Source organism: Urocitellus parryii, chromosome 5 (genome assembly GCF_045843805.1).
Source record: "Urocitellus parryii isolate mUroPar1 chromosome 5, mUroPar1.hap1, whole genome shotgun sequence".
Lineage (NCBI taxonomy): Eukaryota > Metazoa > Chordata > Mammalia > Rodentia > Sciuridae > Urocitellus > Urocitellus parryii.
Genome location: NC_135535.1, coordinates 176347813 through 176364252, shown reverse-complemented (window position 1 = coordinate 176364252; position 16440 = coordinate 176347813). Strand labels below are relative to the sequence as shown.

At 37.2% G+C, this 16440-nt stretch overlaps 1 protein-coding gene across 8 annotated transcripts in view; it reads left to right on the top strand.

The window, feature by feature from the left end:
• Cpeb3 (cytoplasmic polyadenylation element binding protein 3) overlaps positions 1–16440 on the top strand; it is a 180548-nt gene that overhangs the window by 154546 nt on the left and 9562 nt on the right. For all 8 annotated transcript variants that reach the window (XM_077798707.1, XM_026397363.2, XM_077798710.1 and 5 more), the window contains one exon: positions 4901–5082. In XM_077798707.1, coding sequence (XP_077654833.1) covers positions 4901–5082 — 182 coding nt within the window. The remainder of the gene's footprint in view (positions 1–4900; positions 5083–16440) is intronic.

Here is a 16440-nt window from a genome sequence, read left to right as displayed (position 1 = left end):
TGTAGGGCTAAGGACTTTTAATATTAGTATGTGGTTTTGCTCTTCCCTCACCCAGGGCTGCTGTCAAACTTTGTCATATAAGTGACGGATTGAGAAGTATTAGCATAAAGCCAAAGTAAAGCTGGGGGATGAATTGCTTTGTATGGCACAGAAACCAGGCGAGCTTGATGTTAAGCAAAGATTTATGAGTTGAGGGGAAAACAGCCTCTGAACAAAAATAAACATTGGAGCATCAGTCTACTAGGCAGTGTGCCTCGAGCTCTCCTTTATGTTTAATCTTCACGATAATTCCTTGAGATTGTAAGCCGTGGACTTTGCATTTTAGAGATGAGAAAGAGTTCACATGGAATAATCGGTCTAATGTCACAATAAGTGAAAAAGATAAGAGTCATTCTTTAGCTTTCCACACTTCAAATTACGGGTTCTTTGTACAGAAGGAAGCTGCTTTAGCAAGCTGAGATCTGGGATGTTGTCTCAGTAACAGTCACCTTGGTATCAGTTAGATTCAGTCTAGTTAAGCACTCTTTGTTTGACTTGGTTGTTCCTACCATCTGTTTAAAACTATTAACTTCCTAACATCTGATGCAGAATAGAAGCATCTGAGCACGTCTCCTTTTTTTGATGCATGTGAACTGTTCTTGTGAACCAATCCAGAAACTGTGGGAAATTTAGAAAGTTCCACTGGTCAAGTTCAATCTTCCTTTGTTTCAGAACTTCATCTTTGTCATCCTGAGGTACCCTGTGCCTCTTTGCCATGTGTGCTGTCCTTATTTCCAAAATGAACAAATGGGGCTTCTAGATTCAGTTTAGAATGTGTTGATATTTCCCTGGGAAATCTTGGGTTCTCTGTCACTCCATTTGGCTCTCAGTGTCTCAGACTGGGTTTAAACTGTAATTAAATGATAAGAAATGACCCTGGGGTAGAACAGACTGGAGGAATTATGTTTTCTTCTCTGGTGAGTGAGGTCCTTTTTCATATTTCTGAAGGATCGGGAGCAAGTCCGAGAAATTATAATTGCGTTCAGATTCAACTTCAGAGGCAGAGTCACAACCCAGAAGAACTTGGGGATGTGGTTTGCTCTACACAGCTGTAGTATTCTTGTTTCCTTCTTTAGTTTATGGCACAAGGAAGCTCATCACAAGAGCTACTGTGTGGATTAAACCCATAGTTGTGTTGCTGCTACCGTGGAAGTTGGTTATGAGATGACTTGAGTTGACTTATGAGTATGGAGCTTTTGGCCCAAAGTATAGTGTGTCCTTGGACATGATTGCCACACCTGCCAATTTCCCATCCCTGTGGTGATCAGACCCTGAGAATACTGTCTAGATGGGAAGGAAAAATTGAAAAGTGGTTTGGAGAGTCCTGACTTCTTCATGGACCCTGCTTGTTGTCACCTCTGTGTGTACTCCAGACCTCTTCATCTGCATGCCCAGTATGATCTGGTACCCTCATATTCTTGGGGTAAATGTTAATAACATGCTCCTGGGTGCTACTCTTTCTCTTCCATCTACAGAAAGTGAGGATTTATTTACAGTGAGAATTCACTGTCACAGACTTAGTGACTTTACTAAAGTCCCATTAACACACATCTGTGGGCTGGGGATGTAGCTTGGTGGTAGAGTGCTTTCCTAGCTTATCCAAGACCCTGGTTCAATTCCCAGTACTTGAGGAAAAAAAGAAGAAGGTACTTCCTTTATCAAGGATTCAGATTTCATGAGCAGGGTTGAGCTCACAAGATAGAGATGAACCCGTAAAGATTTTACTTGACTCTTGATAGGCCATTTTGCTTTCTTTCTGTTTTTCTCTCCACCCTACAACTAGTCTTCTCATGTCTCTTGTCTTCCATCAGAGGGAGACGACTTTCCTATATTAACTAATGATTCTTACTCTAAAGAAGCCTTTAAAATCTAGCTTCTGAAAGTAGCTGTACATTCTGACATTTGTTGGTAACTTTATACCTGCTATTAAAAAGAAGAAAAGTCTCAGGTTGGACATTTGTAGGACTTGAGGAAGGTTTGCTCTGCGTTTTCATCAGTTGCATACATTAGTGGATGGATTAAAGTAGCTCTTTTTAAAATGCTGTTTTTATAGCATTAGAAATATTGAAACAAACATGCTTATAATCCCAGTAGCTTAGGAGACTGAGGCAGGAGGATCGAAAGTTCAAAGCCAGCCTCAGGAAAAGTGAGGCACTAAACAACTCAGTGAGACCCTGTCTCTAAATAATATACAAAATAGGGCTATAGATGTGGCTCAGTGGTCGAGTGCCACTGAGTTCAATCCCTGGTACTCGCCCCCCCCCAAAAAAAAAGAAGTATTGGAAAAAGGTGTCACTTATTGGAAAATTGCTTTCTCAATAACTAGAAACACTGTTTAGTACTTAAATTATATCCCTCTTGTGTTCGAACCTAGAACGAAGTCAGTCTGCAGGAAGTGCTGAGTAAAGACTTACTAGTCAAATATAAGACCAAATATAATCAGCAGTTGTTTGACTGTTATTTACTTTTTCTTCAAGAGTGATGAGAATATTAGACTTTCTATAGTTAAAATACAGATTAAGGTAGAGAAAGGGAAATTTTCATTATCTTGTCCATAAAACTCTTCCTTTAGTCATTTTGGGTTCTTCTAGTTTTTCAACAAATTATCCTTCCCTTAAGTGAGACATTATTGGCTCATATGTCTGCAGACTTTTTGCTGGCCAAGAGAATGACTGTATATAAACTCATAAATGGAAATGATTTTTTTTTATAATCAGTTTTCGTAAAAGCATAACTGCATGAACATTTCTGCTCCCTTTCAAAAGTACTTAACTGCCAGCAGCATCAGTCATGATGTAATGTTTGGCACATGAAGAAGATTTTCTAGCAGGTAGAGTCACAAATAATGGAATGTTTATGCCTGTGGAAGGTGCCTTCTCTGTCATTGGAGGATCCCTAAGATTCTTTTGGAAACCACTAAGGTATAGAAGGACTTGTGGTTACAGAAACTGTCCTCCTTAACTGGAGTTTCAAGCTTACCACAAATGTGCCTTCTTATCAGAAGCCTTCTTGTGTCCTTCATATTGTGGAAGACACATGTCATTTAGTCCCTTGCCAGCATTCTTTTCCCGGATACTCATGAGGCTTGGGAAGTGTTCCCTCCCTTATTCTATTCCATGGGAAACCCTGTCTTCAGAATATTAGAATTTAATTTCCAAGGCCCATTCCACCAATAAAGGAAATTCACTAATGACTGCAATTGAGAATTTAACCTACTTTGAATTTCTTGGTCTCTGTTATGGGACTAACATTAGCTATATGAGGAAAAGCTTAAGTCATCAGAGATTGTTGGGATGCAGTGTGAATAACCATTGAACTTTGGTATTCAGGGTTTGGGTACAATTCTTGTTGCATCATCCAAATGAATGGGATTCCAGGATCCTTCCCAGGCTTCAATAGAGTCCACTTGGCTCTAATTCAGTGCTCCCTTGATTGATATGATTCAATACTTCTGACTATAATAGGATAATTGGGATGACTTTCTGCTGCTCTATCTTTAGTAGCATTCCCTCTTAGGCTTAATTATTGCTAGCTTTGTTTCTTCCTTGAAAATTGCCTGTTGGTTTCAGGTTATTCTTCCTATTAAAAATAGACACTTAAAAAGTAGTCACCAATATAAGCAGTTTGATATGGAAAGAAATTTCGAAGAAGTAAAAAGATAGCTTTTCTGATATGATGACACAGTTTTTCTTACCATCTCAACAGTCTTGAATTAGAGGAACCAGTAATACTTGGCTCTCCCTCTATTTGTAGAAATCTTGAGGCAGGGCAGTTCTTAAACCGTTCTGCCCTTTAATCTGCTGCAGAACTCTCCCCCCATCCCACCAGGTTATGGGACTTTCCTTCTCCCCAGATACTGATTTTTGTGGAGCTCTCCTGTGGCTTTTGCACAAAGGCTGTAGCCCATTTCATCCTCCATTTTCCCTATCTTCTCCTTTCCAAATACCATATACAGATATTGGAGGGAAATGGGTGTTTGGGTCACTTCCCAAGGGTAGAGCTGAGTCTTTTGGATTTATGCTATGGCCTGAAAAGAAGGAGGTGCTATCCAGTATAAATCCAGTAAACAATTATCTTCAGGCAGTTTAGGATGCAGGTAAGTGTTACATGTCTCTCCATGATACCTGTATGGTGGAGATAACCTTTGGAATGGTCCATTTTCTAAATGTCTTCTCTAAAAGTGTTTTGTAAATATACCAATACAAAGGCAAGAAATGTGGCAAGGAGAGCAGATCAGACCTTTGGACCTATAGCAAGGTACAAGATTGGCATGTTTTTACTCCTCATGTAGCAGTTCAGTGCTTCCTAAAGCTAAGTGCTCAATAAATGTTCATTGCTTCTATTGTCATTATTAGTATTATTATTTAGACTTTTATCAGTTCAAATGAAATATACTCTAAATAAAAATAGAGACTTGCTTTAAATCTGTAAACTTAATGTCTTTAGTTAAAATGAGGAGTTGATTCTTTCTGTATCTTAGTCTTAGTATAGCAGTGTGATATTCACAAGTGCTTTCAGTCTAAGAGATCAGTAAATAGAACTTTTTCTTTATAACTTGTTATGGTATCATGACATTTTTTGCCTACCTGGGGCCTATTCCAGATACTAAGCTGTAAGAAATTAGAACAGGATTACTGATAGATCATTCCTTCTATATTGTAGCTTTAAGTTCTGATTATGTAAACTTGTGTATAATTTTTTTTCATTTTATTTTAAAATATCCTGTGAGTAGCTTCCCTACTTGAGTTGTAAGACTAATATGGACATTTTTCATGATGCTTAATTACATTGCATGTTCCTTCTTTTCCTGGGTGAGAGTACTTTCCAAATATTTATACAAGCCATGTTTATTTTCTTTCAGTTGAGTTGGCAATGATCATGGACCGTTTGTACGGTGGTGTCTGCTATGCTGGCATTGATACGGACCCAGAGCTGAAGTACCCCAAAGGTGCTGGCCGTGTGGCGTTCTCCAATCAGCAGAGTTACATCGCAGCCATCAGTGCACGTTTTGTGCAGCTTCAACACAATGACATTGACAAACGGGTAAGCAACCACTAAGGGTGGAGTTGCTATGGGAAAGAAATGAAGATTGTTCTATGAGTCTCTGGGAAGAAAAGCACCTGGTGGTCATAAGTAGCAGCTCTACCTTGCATGGCATTGCTCTGTGAGTCCACCTAGGCTGCCTAAGAAAGAAAGCCCTCTTTCAGTTTGAGGTGTTAATGGACCTTAAACTTCACCTATCCCTGGTGATGCTACACTTAGTCTGCAGAATTTAGCACACAAGACCGGTGCTGTTCAAAGATGTGCTAACAGTGGGCTAACAAAGGCTAAGAACTGATGATATGTATGATCTTTATAATGATCTTAAACAGGCTTGGATTGACATTTGTATGTTAAGGAATATACATAAAATTCTGAACTTCTAATTTTTTTTTAAATTACATCACACATAGTTGCAATTTTTTGAACCTAATAGCTGCTGTCTCCCTTCAGTCTCTTCTTTAACTCCCTATAGTTTCATTGCTTATGAAATATATGTACATGTATTATCTGCCATTTTGCTCACTGATGTTACCTGCCTGGTCTCTGGAGATATTGAGTATGTTCCTGTGATCTGAAGAGGGGAAGTGATAGAGTTGGGATGTTCCTTTGGTTTGGCAGACAGGTATGGTGTTTAAATCCCTTAAATTCAACCTCTATCCCTATTTGGAAACTTGGGGGAATGGAAAGTGGTAGGAGCTAATTTGGGACCTATCTTACTAGATGTAAAGAGTAAATAGCAGACTAAGGATCTTCTTGAGGCATGCACTGGACTAGAATTAGCAAAGTAGTACATATGTCCTAGTATGAAGTTTCACCTATACTCTGTACAGTCATCTATGGCTCATTTTGTATAACAAACAAATTTATTAGGAGGTGAAAATTTAGTTGGTGGTGGATTTTTCCTATTCAGCAAGATGATGATTGTGTGTGTGTGTGTGTTTTGCTGGGAATCAAATCCAGGGCTTTGTGCATGCAAGGCAAGCACTCTACCAACTGAACTATATTCCCAATCATTTATATATAGAGAGAGAGGGGCGGGGACCATTATTTTATTTATTTATTTATATGTGGTGCTGAGAATCAAACCCAGTGCCTCACACATGCCAGGCAAGCACTGAGCCACTACCCCATCCATCAAGATTATGTTTTTGTTTAGACATGTATCTGATGGAATTACAAAGGGCTATGCTTAGAATAACATTCTATGGGCTCCTTAAGAGTAAGGGGTAGTGGGACTGGGGTTGTGGCTCAATGGTAGAGTGCTTGCCTAGCACATGTGAGGCACTGTGTTTGATCCTCAGCACCACATAAAAATAAATTTAAAGAAAGGTATTGTGTTCATCTACAATTAAAAAGAAAAAAAAGTAAGTGGTAGTAAGTAAAGCCCAGTGGTGCACACCTATAATTCCAGTGTACTTCAGAGGCTGAGGCAGGAGGATCTCAAGTTCAAAGCCAGCCTCGGTAACTTAGCCAGACCCTGTCTCAAAATGGTATTTTTTAGAAAAATTAAAATAAAGGAGTAAGTTGTAGTAATTTGTTTGTTTTCTAACTAAAATGAATCAATTATTTTCAGAATTTTCAAATGCTTTTTGAATTAATGAAGAGTCAGATAGGTAATAATGATTCAACTCCATTCCTGGTTTTCAAGTATCCAAAGCAACCCAAACTTCCTCTTTTATAATAGCAATCCCCCTGCTAGACTGTAAGCTCCACAGGAATGGGCATAGTATCTGTCTTATTCTTTCCCTGACCCCCAGTGCTTACCCATTGCTTGATTTGATCTGAGATGCCTGATAAACTTTTCTTAAATTAACATGTGGTGCTGCTTGGAGGGTTTCCTAACTTCTGTTGCTGGTGGACTTGTTCATGCCTGTATATTTGGCAATCTGATATGGCAGATTCTTTACATTGACATTACTATTGCACCTATCACTAAAACCCAAACAAAAAAACTTAACCAGAAGAACCTTGAGTTATATGAAAGAAGCTTTCTTGGTTCCCCTCTGAAGCTAAAGTCAGTGACTGTATAGGAGGTAGATTCTGGGAATGACAAAAGAGAACCTAGGGGAGGGCTCCATTTCCCTGAGAGTCATCTGAATGGGAGACCTGATGAAAGTGGCAGAGTTCCCTATATTCCCCTTCCTTGCCTCAGGGCCTGGAGGCATGAGCTTTGCTTTCTTGTGCTTTGTCTGTCTTGACGAGTATAGAGAACATTTTCTTTATTATCAGATGTGGAAGCCAGCTTCCATCTTGAGTTGGACCCATTTTTCATTATCCATTTATAAACATTATACTCTCTTCCACTAAACTATTATTCTGTTCTGTTGTGTTTTTATTGAATACACTCAACACAATATTTTGTTGTCCTTGGCATTTTGAGCCTCTTTTAACTTTATATGTACACTTTAGGTTCATTAATAGTTTTATTTTTATTCATCTTTCTGCCAAAGCTTTAATTTGAACTTTCCAGAGAGTTTCTGTCATATATACCAAGCACATTAGTACTTCCTTCAGTAATGCCATTTTTCTTTCTCAGAAAAAATAATTGTCTGCTCATGATGGTCAACAGAGAATTTTTGTCATTAAGCATATCTTTATTTCTGAATAACCCTTCCAGATTTTTAGCAACAGTCATAATGAAGATTCTGAAATATTGTATGTGTCAAGGGCCAGTGTCCACCTATACCTACACACTCTTTTATTTGCTATTGAAAATTCCTGTTATTCTCTCCTTCCTTCACCTGTGACCCTGGAGTTGCCTTTAAGCCAAGACCATGGCTATTTTAAATAGCATAAACATTTATAACCTTTCTACTCAAAGAAGCCCTCTTTGATCTCTGCAACATTATAAATTGAGATTCAGTGGAATCTGAATTTTTTTTTTTACTATCCCTGGCATTTTAAGGGTTTTGTTTGCAGTCCTATCCCTTTTACTCTTTCCCAGAGAAGAGTAGGTGAGACTACCTCTGTGCAGCAATGCCTAACCATCAGGCCAGACAATTCATTTAAGTGTCTGGAACCATAGAAGTCGTAGGCTATCTGAGTTGTGTGCTCTCAGGTTGCACCTTTCCTGTATAAACAGTGGAAGGTACATGCAAAAGAAATTGACTGGTATATTTTCTCTACTTCTTTTGTGTCTAACCAACTTTTTTTCAAAAGAGACATCTTTTTTTGAGAATTTATTTATTTATTATTGTTGCCATACTCTTAGATGGAGTAGTTTATAGGGAAAATGCAACCTATATAGACTTGATTTCTTTGTACAATCTTAGAGACTTTTGTGTGAATACAAAATAATATGTTTTTAAAAATTCTTTTTTAAAAATTATTTATTCTAATTTGTTTTCATGACAGCAGAATGTATTTCAATTCATAGTACACATGTAGAGCACAATTTTTCATGTCTTTGGTTGTACACAGAGTAGAGTCTCAACATTTGTGTCTTTATACATGTACTTAGGGTAATGATGTCCATCTCATTCCACCATGTTTCCTACCTTCATGCCCCCTCCCTTTTGTCCTATCCAAAGTTCCTCCATTCCTCCCATGCCCTCACCCCCACACCCCCACTATAGATTAGCATCCATATATTAGAGAAAACATTCGGCCTTTGGTTTATGGGGATTGGCTACTTCAATTAGCATGATATTCTCCAACTTCATCCAATTACCTGCAAATGCCCTGATTTTATTCTCTTTTAAATGCTGAATAATATTCCATTGTGTATATATACCACATTTTCTTTATCCATTCATGTGTTGAAGGGCACCTAGGTTGGTTCCATAGTTCAGCTATTGTAAGTTGAGCTGCTATAAACATTGATGTGGCTGTGTCCCTGTAATATGCTGTTTTTAAGTTCTTTGGGTACTGAGGAATGGGATAGCTGGGTCAAATGGTGGTTTCATTCCAAGGAATCTCCATATTGCTTTTTTTTCCAAGGAATCTCCATATTGCTTTCCAGATTGTTTGCACCAATTTGCAGTCCCACCAGCAATGTATGAGTGCCTCTTTCTCCACATCTTTGCCAACACTTATTGTTGTTTATATTCTTTTTTTAAAATATGTATTTATTTATTTTTTAGTTTTCGGCGGACACAACATCTTTGTATGTATGTGGTGCTGAGGATCGAACCCAGGCCGCATGCGTGCCAGGCGAGCGCGCTACCGCTTGAGCCACATCCCCAGCCCTATATTCTTTTTTTAAAAAAAAAAAATTATTTTTTAGTTGTAGTTTGACACAATACCTTTGTTTCACTTATTTATTTTTATGTGTTGCTGAGGATCAAACCCAGGGTCTCACATTTGCGAGGCGAGCGCTCTACCGCTGAGCCACAACCCAGCCCCTGTTTATATTCTTAATAGCTGCCATTCTTACTGGAGTGAGATGAGATTTTTGAGTAGTTTTGATTTGCATTTCTCTGATTGCTAGAGATGTTGAACATTTTTCATATATTTGTTGATCAGTTGTATATCTTCTTCTGAGAAGTGTCTGTTCAGTTCCTTGGCCCATTTGTTGATTGGGTTATTTGGGTTTTTTGGTGTTAAGTTTTTTGAGTTCTTGATATATCCTAGAGATTAGTGCTGTATCTGATGTGCATGTAGTAAAAATTCGCTCCTATTCTGTAGGCTCTCTTTACCTCATTGATTGTTTCTTTTGCTGAGAAGAAACTTTTCAGTTTGAATCCATCCCATTTATTGATCCTTGATTTTATTTCTTGTGCTATAGGAATCATGTTAAATCAGTCAGGGCCTAATCTGAAATGATGAGCCTCCTTTTTCTTCTACTAGGCTCAGGATCTCTGGTTTATTTATTTATTTATTTATTTATTTATTTATTTATTTTTAAGAGAGAGTGAGAGAGGAGAGAGAGAGAGAGAGAGAGAGGAGAGAGAGAATTTTTAATATTTATTTTTTAGTTCTCGGCGGACACAACATCTTTGTTGGTATGTGGTGCTGAGGATCGAACCCGGGCCGCACGCATGCCAGGCAAGCGCGCTACCGCTTGAGCCACATCCCCAGCCCCAGGATCTCTGGTTTAATTCCTAGGTCCTCAATCCACTTTGAGTTGAGTTTTGTGCGTGGTGAGAGATAGGGGCTTAATTTCATTTTGTTGCATATGAATTTCCAGTTTTCCCAGCACCATTTGTTGAAGAGGCCATCTTTTCTCCAATATATGTTTTTGGCACCTTTGTCTACTATGAGATAACTGTACTTATATAGGTTTGTCTCTGTGTCCTCTATTTTGTACCATTGGTCTACAAGTCTATTTTGGTGCCAATACCATGCCGTTTTTCTTACTATTGCTCTGTAGTATAGTTTAAGATCTGGTATAGTGATGCCACCTGCTTCACTCTTCTTGCTAAGGATTGCCTTGGCTATTCTGGGTCTCTTATTTTTCCAGATGAATTTCATGACTGCTCTATTTCTATGAGGAAATGTCATTGGGATTTTGATTGAAATTGCATTAAATCTGTATTGGGCAATTGGTAGTATGGTCATTTTGACAATATTGATTCTGCCTATCCAAGAACAAGGGAGATCTTTCCATCTTCTAAGGTCTGCTTTAATTTCTTTCCTTAGCATTTTGTAGTTTTCATTGTAGAGGTCTTTTACCTCTTTCATTAAGTTGATTCCCAAAGTGGTTTTTTTTTTTTTTTGAGGCTATTATAAATGGGGTATTTTTCCTAGTTTCTCTTTCAGAGGATTTGTCACTGATGTACTTATTTATGGGTGTTGATTTTATAGCCTGCTACTTTGCTGAATTCATTTATTAGTTCTGGAAGTTTTCTGGTGGAATTTTTTGGATCGTCTAGGTATAGAATCATATTGTCAGCAAATAGTGATACTTTGAGCTCTTCTTTTCCTATCCATATCCCTTTAATTTCTTTTGTCTGTCTAATTGCTCTGGATAGAGTTTTAAGAACTATGTTAAATATAAATGGTGAAAGAGAAGGCCTGGGGATAGACCTCCGTTGGTAGAGTGCTTGCCTTGCATGCACAAGGCCCTGGGTTCAATCCCCAGCACCAAAAAAAAAAAAAAAAAAAAAAAAGAAGAAGAAGAAGAAGTGGTGAAAGAGGGCATCCCTGTCTTTTTCCAGTTTTTAGAGGGAATGCTTTCAATTTTTCTCCATTTAGAATGATATTGACCTTGGGCTTATCATAGATTTTATAATGTTGAGATATGTCATCCCTAGTTTGTTTAGTCTTGAACATGAAGGCATTCTGTATTTTGTCAAATGTTTTTTCTGCATCTATTGAGATGATCATATGATTCTTATCTTTAAGTCTATTGATGTGATGATTTACATTTATTGATTTCCATATGTTGAACCAACCTTGCATCCCTGGGATGAACCCCACTTGATCATGGTGCACTATATTTTTAATATGTTTTTGTATTGAATTTGCCAGAATTTTATTGAGAATTTTTGCATCTATGTTCATTAGAGATATTGGTCTGAAGTTTTCTTTCTTTGATGTGTCTTTGTCTGTTTTTGGAATCAGGGTGATATTGGCCTCATAGGATGAGTTTAGAAGTGTTCCCTCTTTTTCTCAAAATAATATATGTTAATATGCAACATTTATAGGAACAGTCAATCCTGTGAGTTTTAGCATTTTCATCTCTGTTATCATTTTACCCACACATAATATGGTACTTAAGAAAGAGATGGTTTGTAACGGCTTTATTCAGCTGTTTTATGGTAATCAAATAATATATAATTCACTCTTTTGAAGTATACAATTAAATATTTTTAACACATTTACATAGTTGTGCAACCATCATCACAATCGATTTTAGAACATAGAGGTATTTTAACAGAGCTTTCAAATGTGCCATAATCAACTTACACAGTGCAGGAGGGGCACATGTTTTTTCACTCAGCTCATCATAGAGTGAGGATCCTTCTTATTTAAGCTGTCATCTTCAAAGTCAGAGAAATAGAATAACCCAGGCTCTTGGGGCAAACTTCTGAATCCTGCTATAGTGTGATTTGAGTCCCCTTGTTGGACGGGTTGATAAGTCCTCCAACATATCAGTGACTTTCTGCTGTGGCATGACTAACTGCAGGAGGACTAACAGAGGTGGAACGGGATTCTTCTGGTAGTTCCTTATAAAGCTGCCATGATCTTGATTCTGCCACTTGTGCCCAGAGGTCTGAGTGGAAATGCTTGGTACACAGCAGGCATTCAAATATGCCTAATTTATTATATTCAAATATAATAAATTAGGATGATATATGGAACCCCAAGGACTGGAAGCAGCCATGGAAGGCTGTCAGGGATACTGGACATCTAGTCATTTCCTACCTGGACATTTACTAGTTTCCCTGTTGGTACCCCCATCGGTTTTATCCCATCACCAACTCATTCTTTTCAAAGCAGAGTCATCTTTTAAAATCCTGATTTGAAACAAGTCACTCCTCTCCTTTAATAAACCTTTTGATTCTGTTCTACTGCCTTTCAGATAAAGGTAAAAAATCCTTGAATTTCCCAAATAACCTTCATGTGCTATATACTTTGCCTCAGCTCTCCCTTCTTCTTTCCTTATCATAAGCCAATCACAATGGCCTTTTTCTTTCTCAGGGTCATTGTACTTATTACAGCACTGCCTGGCTAATACTCAACTTTTCCTTCAGGTATCAGCTTAATTATGATAATTTAGGAATCCTTCCACTGGAACTTATACCTCCATAAATTATCATATTGCCATCTATTATTCCTTTTGTGGCATTAAATATCACTGTAATGAAATACTCCTTTGTTTAATGTCCATCTACTCTGTTAGAATATACAGGAGGACGGTGACTATATTTTTTCAGATTAGTAACTGTATACTCAAAATGTGATACGTAGTAGATAAACTTTGATTATTTTTGAATAAATGAGTGAGTGATTTATTGAATGAATAGCTGATCGTTTGAGAGATGGCCCAGTGGGAATTCTTTTTCTACTAACTCTTGGTGCATCCATCTGTCCACCAGAGTGTACTTTGCAGTTTTCCTTTTCTATTTGGTTAAGAACATTTGCTTGTGTAATAAAAAATAAAATAAAATTTTAAAAATTTGGTTTGGCTATTTAGAATATCAAAAAATGTTCTTTGACACTTAATAATACACTAAAGCTGGACTTAACCTTAGGCCTAGGGGCTGGGGATGTGGTTCAAGCGATAGCGTGCTCGCCTGGCATGCGTGCGGCCCAGGTTCGATCCTCAGCACCACATTCAAACAAAGATGTTGTGTCCGCCGAGAACTAAAAAATAAATATTGAAAAAAAAAACAAACAAAAAAACCTTAGGCCTAACCTGGTCCAAGCCCCTTTATTTTGCAACAGAGGAGAGAATCTAGGAGATATTTGGAGATGTTCTCAAGATTCCTACCTAACAAATAAGGACAGAGCTGCTCCTACTCGTGGGACTCAGCTGTGCTGCCCACGCAGGGCCTAATGTTTCTTCAAACCCACTTCTTCCATGGAATCCTTTTTCTACAAGCCTGGGTGAGGAGTCTCTGAGATCATAGGCTCTTTGTTGCAGTTTATGTTTCAGTATTTCATATAACTTTTCAGGAACATACACATTGCATAGAGCAAGTCACAAAGGAGTTATCAGTAATTTCTAGGTGTCTGTAGATCATTTTGAACATTAACAAAATGAATTTGAATTTTTTCTGTGATTTTTGTGTTTCTTTGGCTTTTCAAGTTTATGAAGTCTTCATGTAGAACCTTGTTCAAGTTGGTGTGAACCAAGGTAACTTCACTGGATTATAAAGCTAAAATATTTGTCATTTTCAGTGTCATGATGACCCTTAGAAAATTATTATTGTAAATAACATAGAATGAATGCTTCAGTTTTTACTTCCAAGGAAAAATGAACACCTTGAAGTAAGTTAATTAAGGATTATATTGTCTAAATTTAAAGGCTCACATTCACTATTTATTGGCCAATTAGTCAGTTGACAATATTGAGGTTGTGTAGTGCTCAGCACAGCATTTCCCAGTGTATCTGCTGCTGCTTCTGCAGATGATACACTCTTATGAGTAACAGATGCTCCCTTGAACACTAATTGGGTGGGGCATTTATGGCATGACCATTAAGTGTTAGAGGGGATAGACCCTATGCCCTTCTCTATCCCCACCTCCCAAAGAACTATTACTACAGAGGAGAAAAAAAAAAGAGTACTGGCTTAAGAATTGGGAAACCTGAATCTACTCTTAGCTTTTCTCAATCTTGGTGTGACTTTGGGCTGGCTTCTTCCTTTTAGGGGCTTAATTTCATTGTCCTATTGTAGTCAGAACACTAGTGTAAGTACACTAGTGTAAGTTTATTGCACAATAAATAATGATAGTTGAAGAAGTGCTTGGGAAGTTCTTGGGCTATACAGATTACTTTGTATTATTGCTGAGTCTGATCTATTTAAATTGTGCTATTGCCTAACCATCTGTTCAAGGCTAATTGTTGGCTTCTTTTAAAGTACCTACTCAGCCCCTTAATATAAAGATAACAAAATAGTTGAAGTTGGCACTGAAAAAAAAATAGCATATGTGCCAGTCTACTAACATACTGTTTGGATGTTAGCCAAGACACACACATGTAGAGACTTAAAAGTTACTTTTATAGATGTAAACACCTAGATATTTTCTGATTAAAGGATTGAAAGATTTTTTTTTCATATGGTCTCAGTGGTACATTTGTGTAATTCCAATCACTTGGAAAGCTGAGGCAGGAGGATTGCAAGTTTGAGGCCAATCTGGGCAATTTAGTGAGACCCTGTCTTGAAAGAAAAATAAAGAAGGGCTAGGAGAAGTAGCTCAGTGGTAGAGCACCCCTGGGTTCAATCCTTCGTAGTGGATGGGTGGGTGGGTAGGGATGGAAAGGATTGAAGGATTTTTTTTTTCTAGTCTAGAAATAAGTGTTTTTACCAGTATCTTTCCTCTGATAATGAAAAGATTTTGCACCTGAAATGGAATAGAAGTTAGGATTAATTTTGCTTATATTCTTTGGAATAGTGGTTCTGTGGAAAACTGGAACAGTTAAAAATATTTAAATACAACAAGAGCCAAAGATGGCTCCTGCACTCATTCTGTCTGTTTTAGTGATAGTTTTAGAAGTAATGCCAAATGAACACTCTAGATGTGAAAGGTCTGTTAAATCAAGTTTTCTTTGTAACTCAAGTCTAGGTCACTATGTCTGAAAGATTTTTATAGTGTGAAAAACAAAATCATTGAAAATGGGTAATCTTTTTACATAGCCATTTTCCTATTCCTTTGTCTACTTTGTGAGGTCATAAGAAAATTTGTGAAGGGTAGAGTCAGTTGACTTTCCCTTAGACTAGCCAAAACACTATTATATTGAAATAAACAATTTGCTTATAAAAATTTGAGACTCCCCCCAGCTACTCATTAACACTTATTGTCATATTGTCATAAGAGTCACATTGTCTCCTAGAAATCTGCACATTAGGTTTTTATAATTTTAAGTGCATCATGTGGTAGATATTGATTATGGTCTCCTAATTCAGCTCATTGAAACCTTTTTACTGATAGAAGAGATACTATAGGTGAATCAACCAATCTGGGATTTTAGTCTCAACTGTACCATTTGTGATATATCTTGAAGAAAGAAAAAGAACAGACACTGAGAGAGAATGAAAGTGCTTTTGAAAACTAAAGCATTTTATTAATATATGGTAGCACTGATAATACACTGATTTATGTGAAACTATGAATGATTAATATTTGAGATGTTCTAGAAGATGTTTATTAAAGACAATTTATTGGAATTTCAGGTGAGTAAGGAGGTTAAATATTTCAGGCAAGATAGGGGTAAAGATGGTTGATTATTTGAATATTTTCAAATAAGGAGAAGGAACTTTCAGAAGGAAATCTGTCTTACCTGGGAATTTGTTCCTAGAACTAGTTTCCCCTAAGTAATTATTTCCCAATGTGTGCTTCCTAAAACATGAGTCTTTGGGATTTTAATACCTAGTTTATTTTTTAAATGTTTCTGAGTTAAATGAATTTAAAAGTGCTTACTTAAAGAAAGTTAGGCTGGTTTATTTTAGGACATATTAGAATTTTTTTACATATTAATTTTTATTGTAAAGATCCAAAAAGGAGACAGTATGCAATTTTCACCAAGTTTTTTGATCATAAAATTCTTCTGAAGCATACATGTCTTGAGAATAATGTCCTAGAGAACCCAGTTGAGAAAATGCTGCTTTCAGCTTTTTCTACTTTCTTTTTTCTTTTCCATCTTTCCTGCTCAGATTACATGAAAGCAGCATACAGTTGAATAAGTAGTTGATTGTTTTTTTTCTTCCTCAGTCCCTTTTTTCCAAGTGTGTCCCACCTACTGTATCTTTT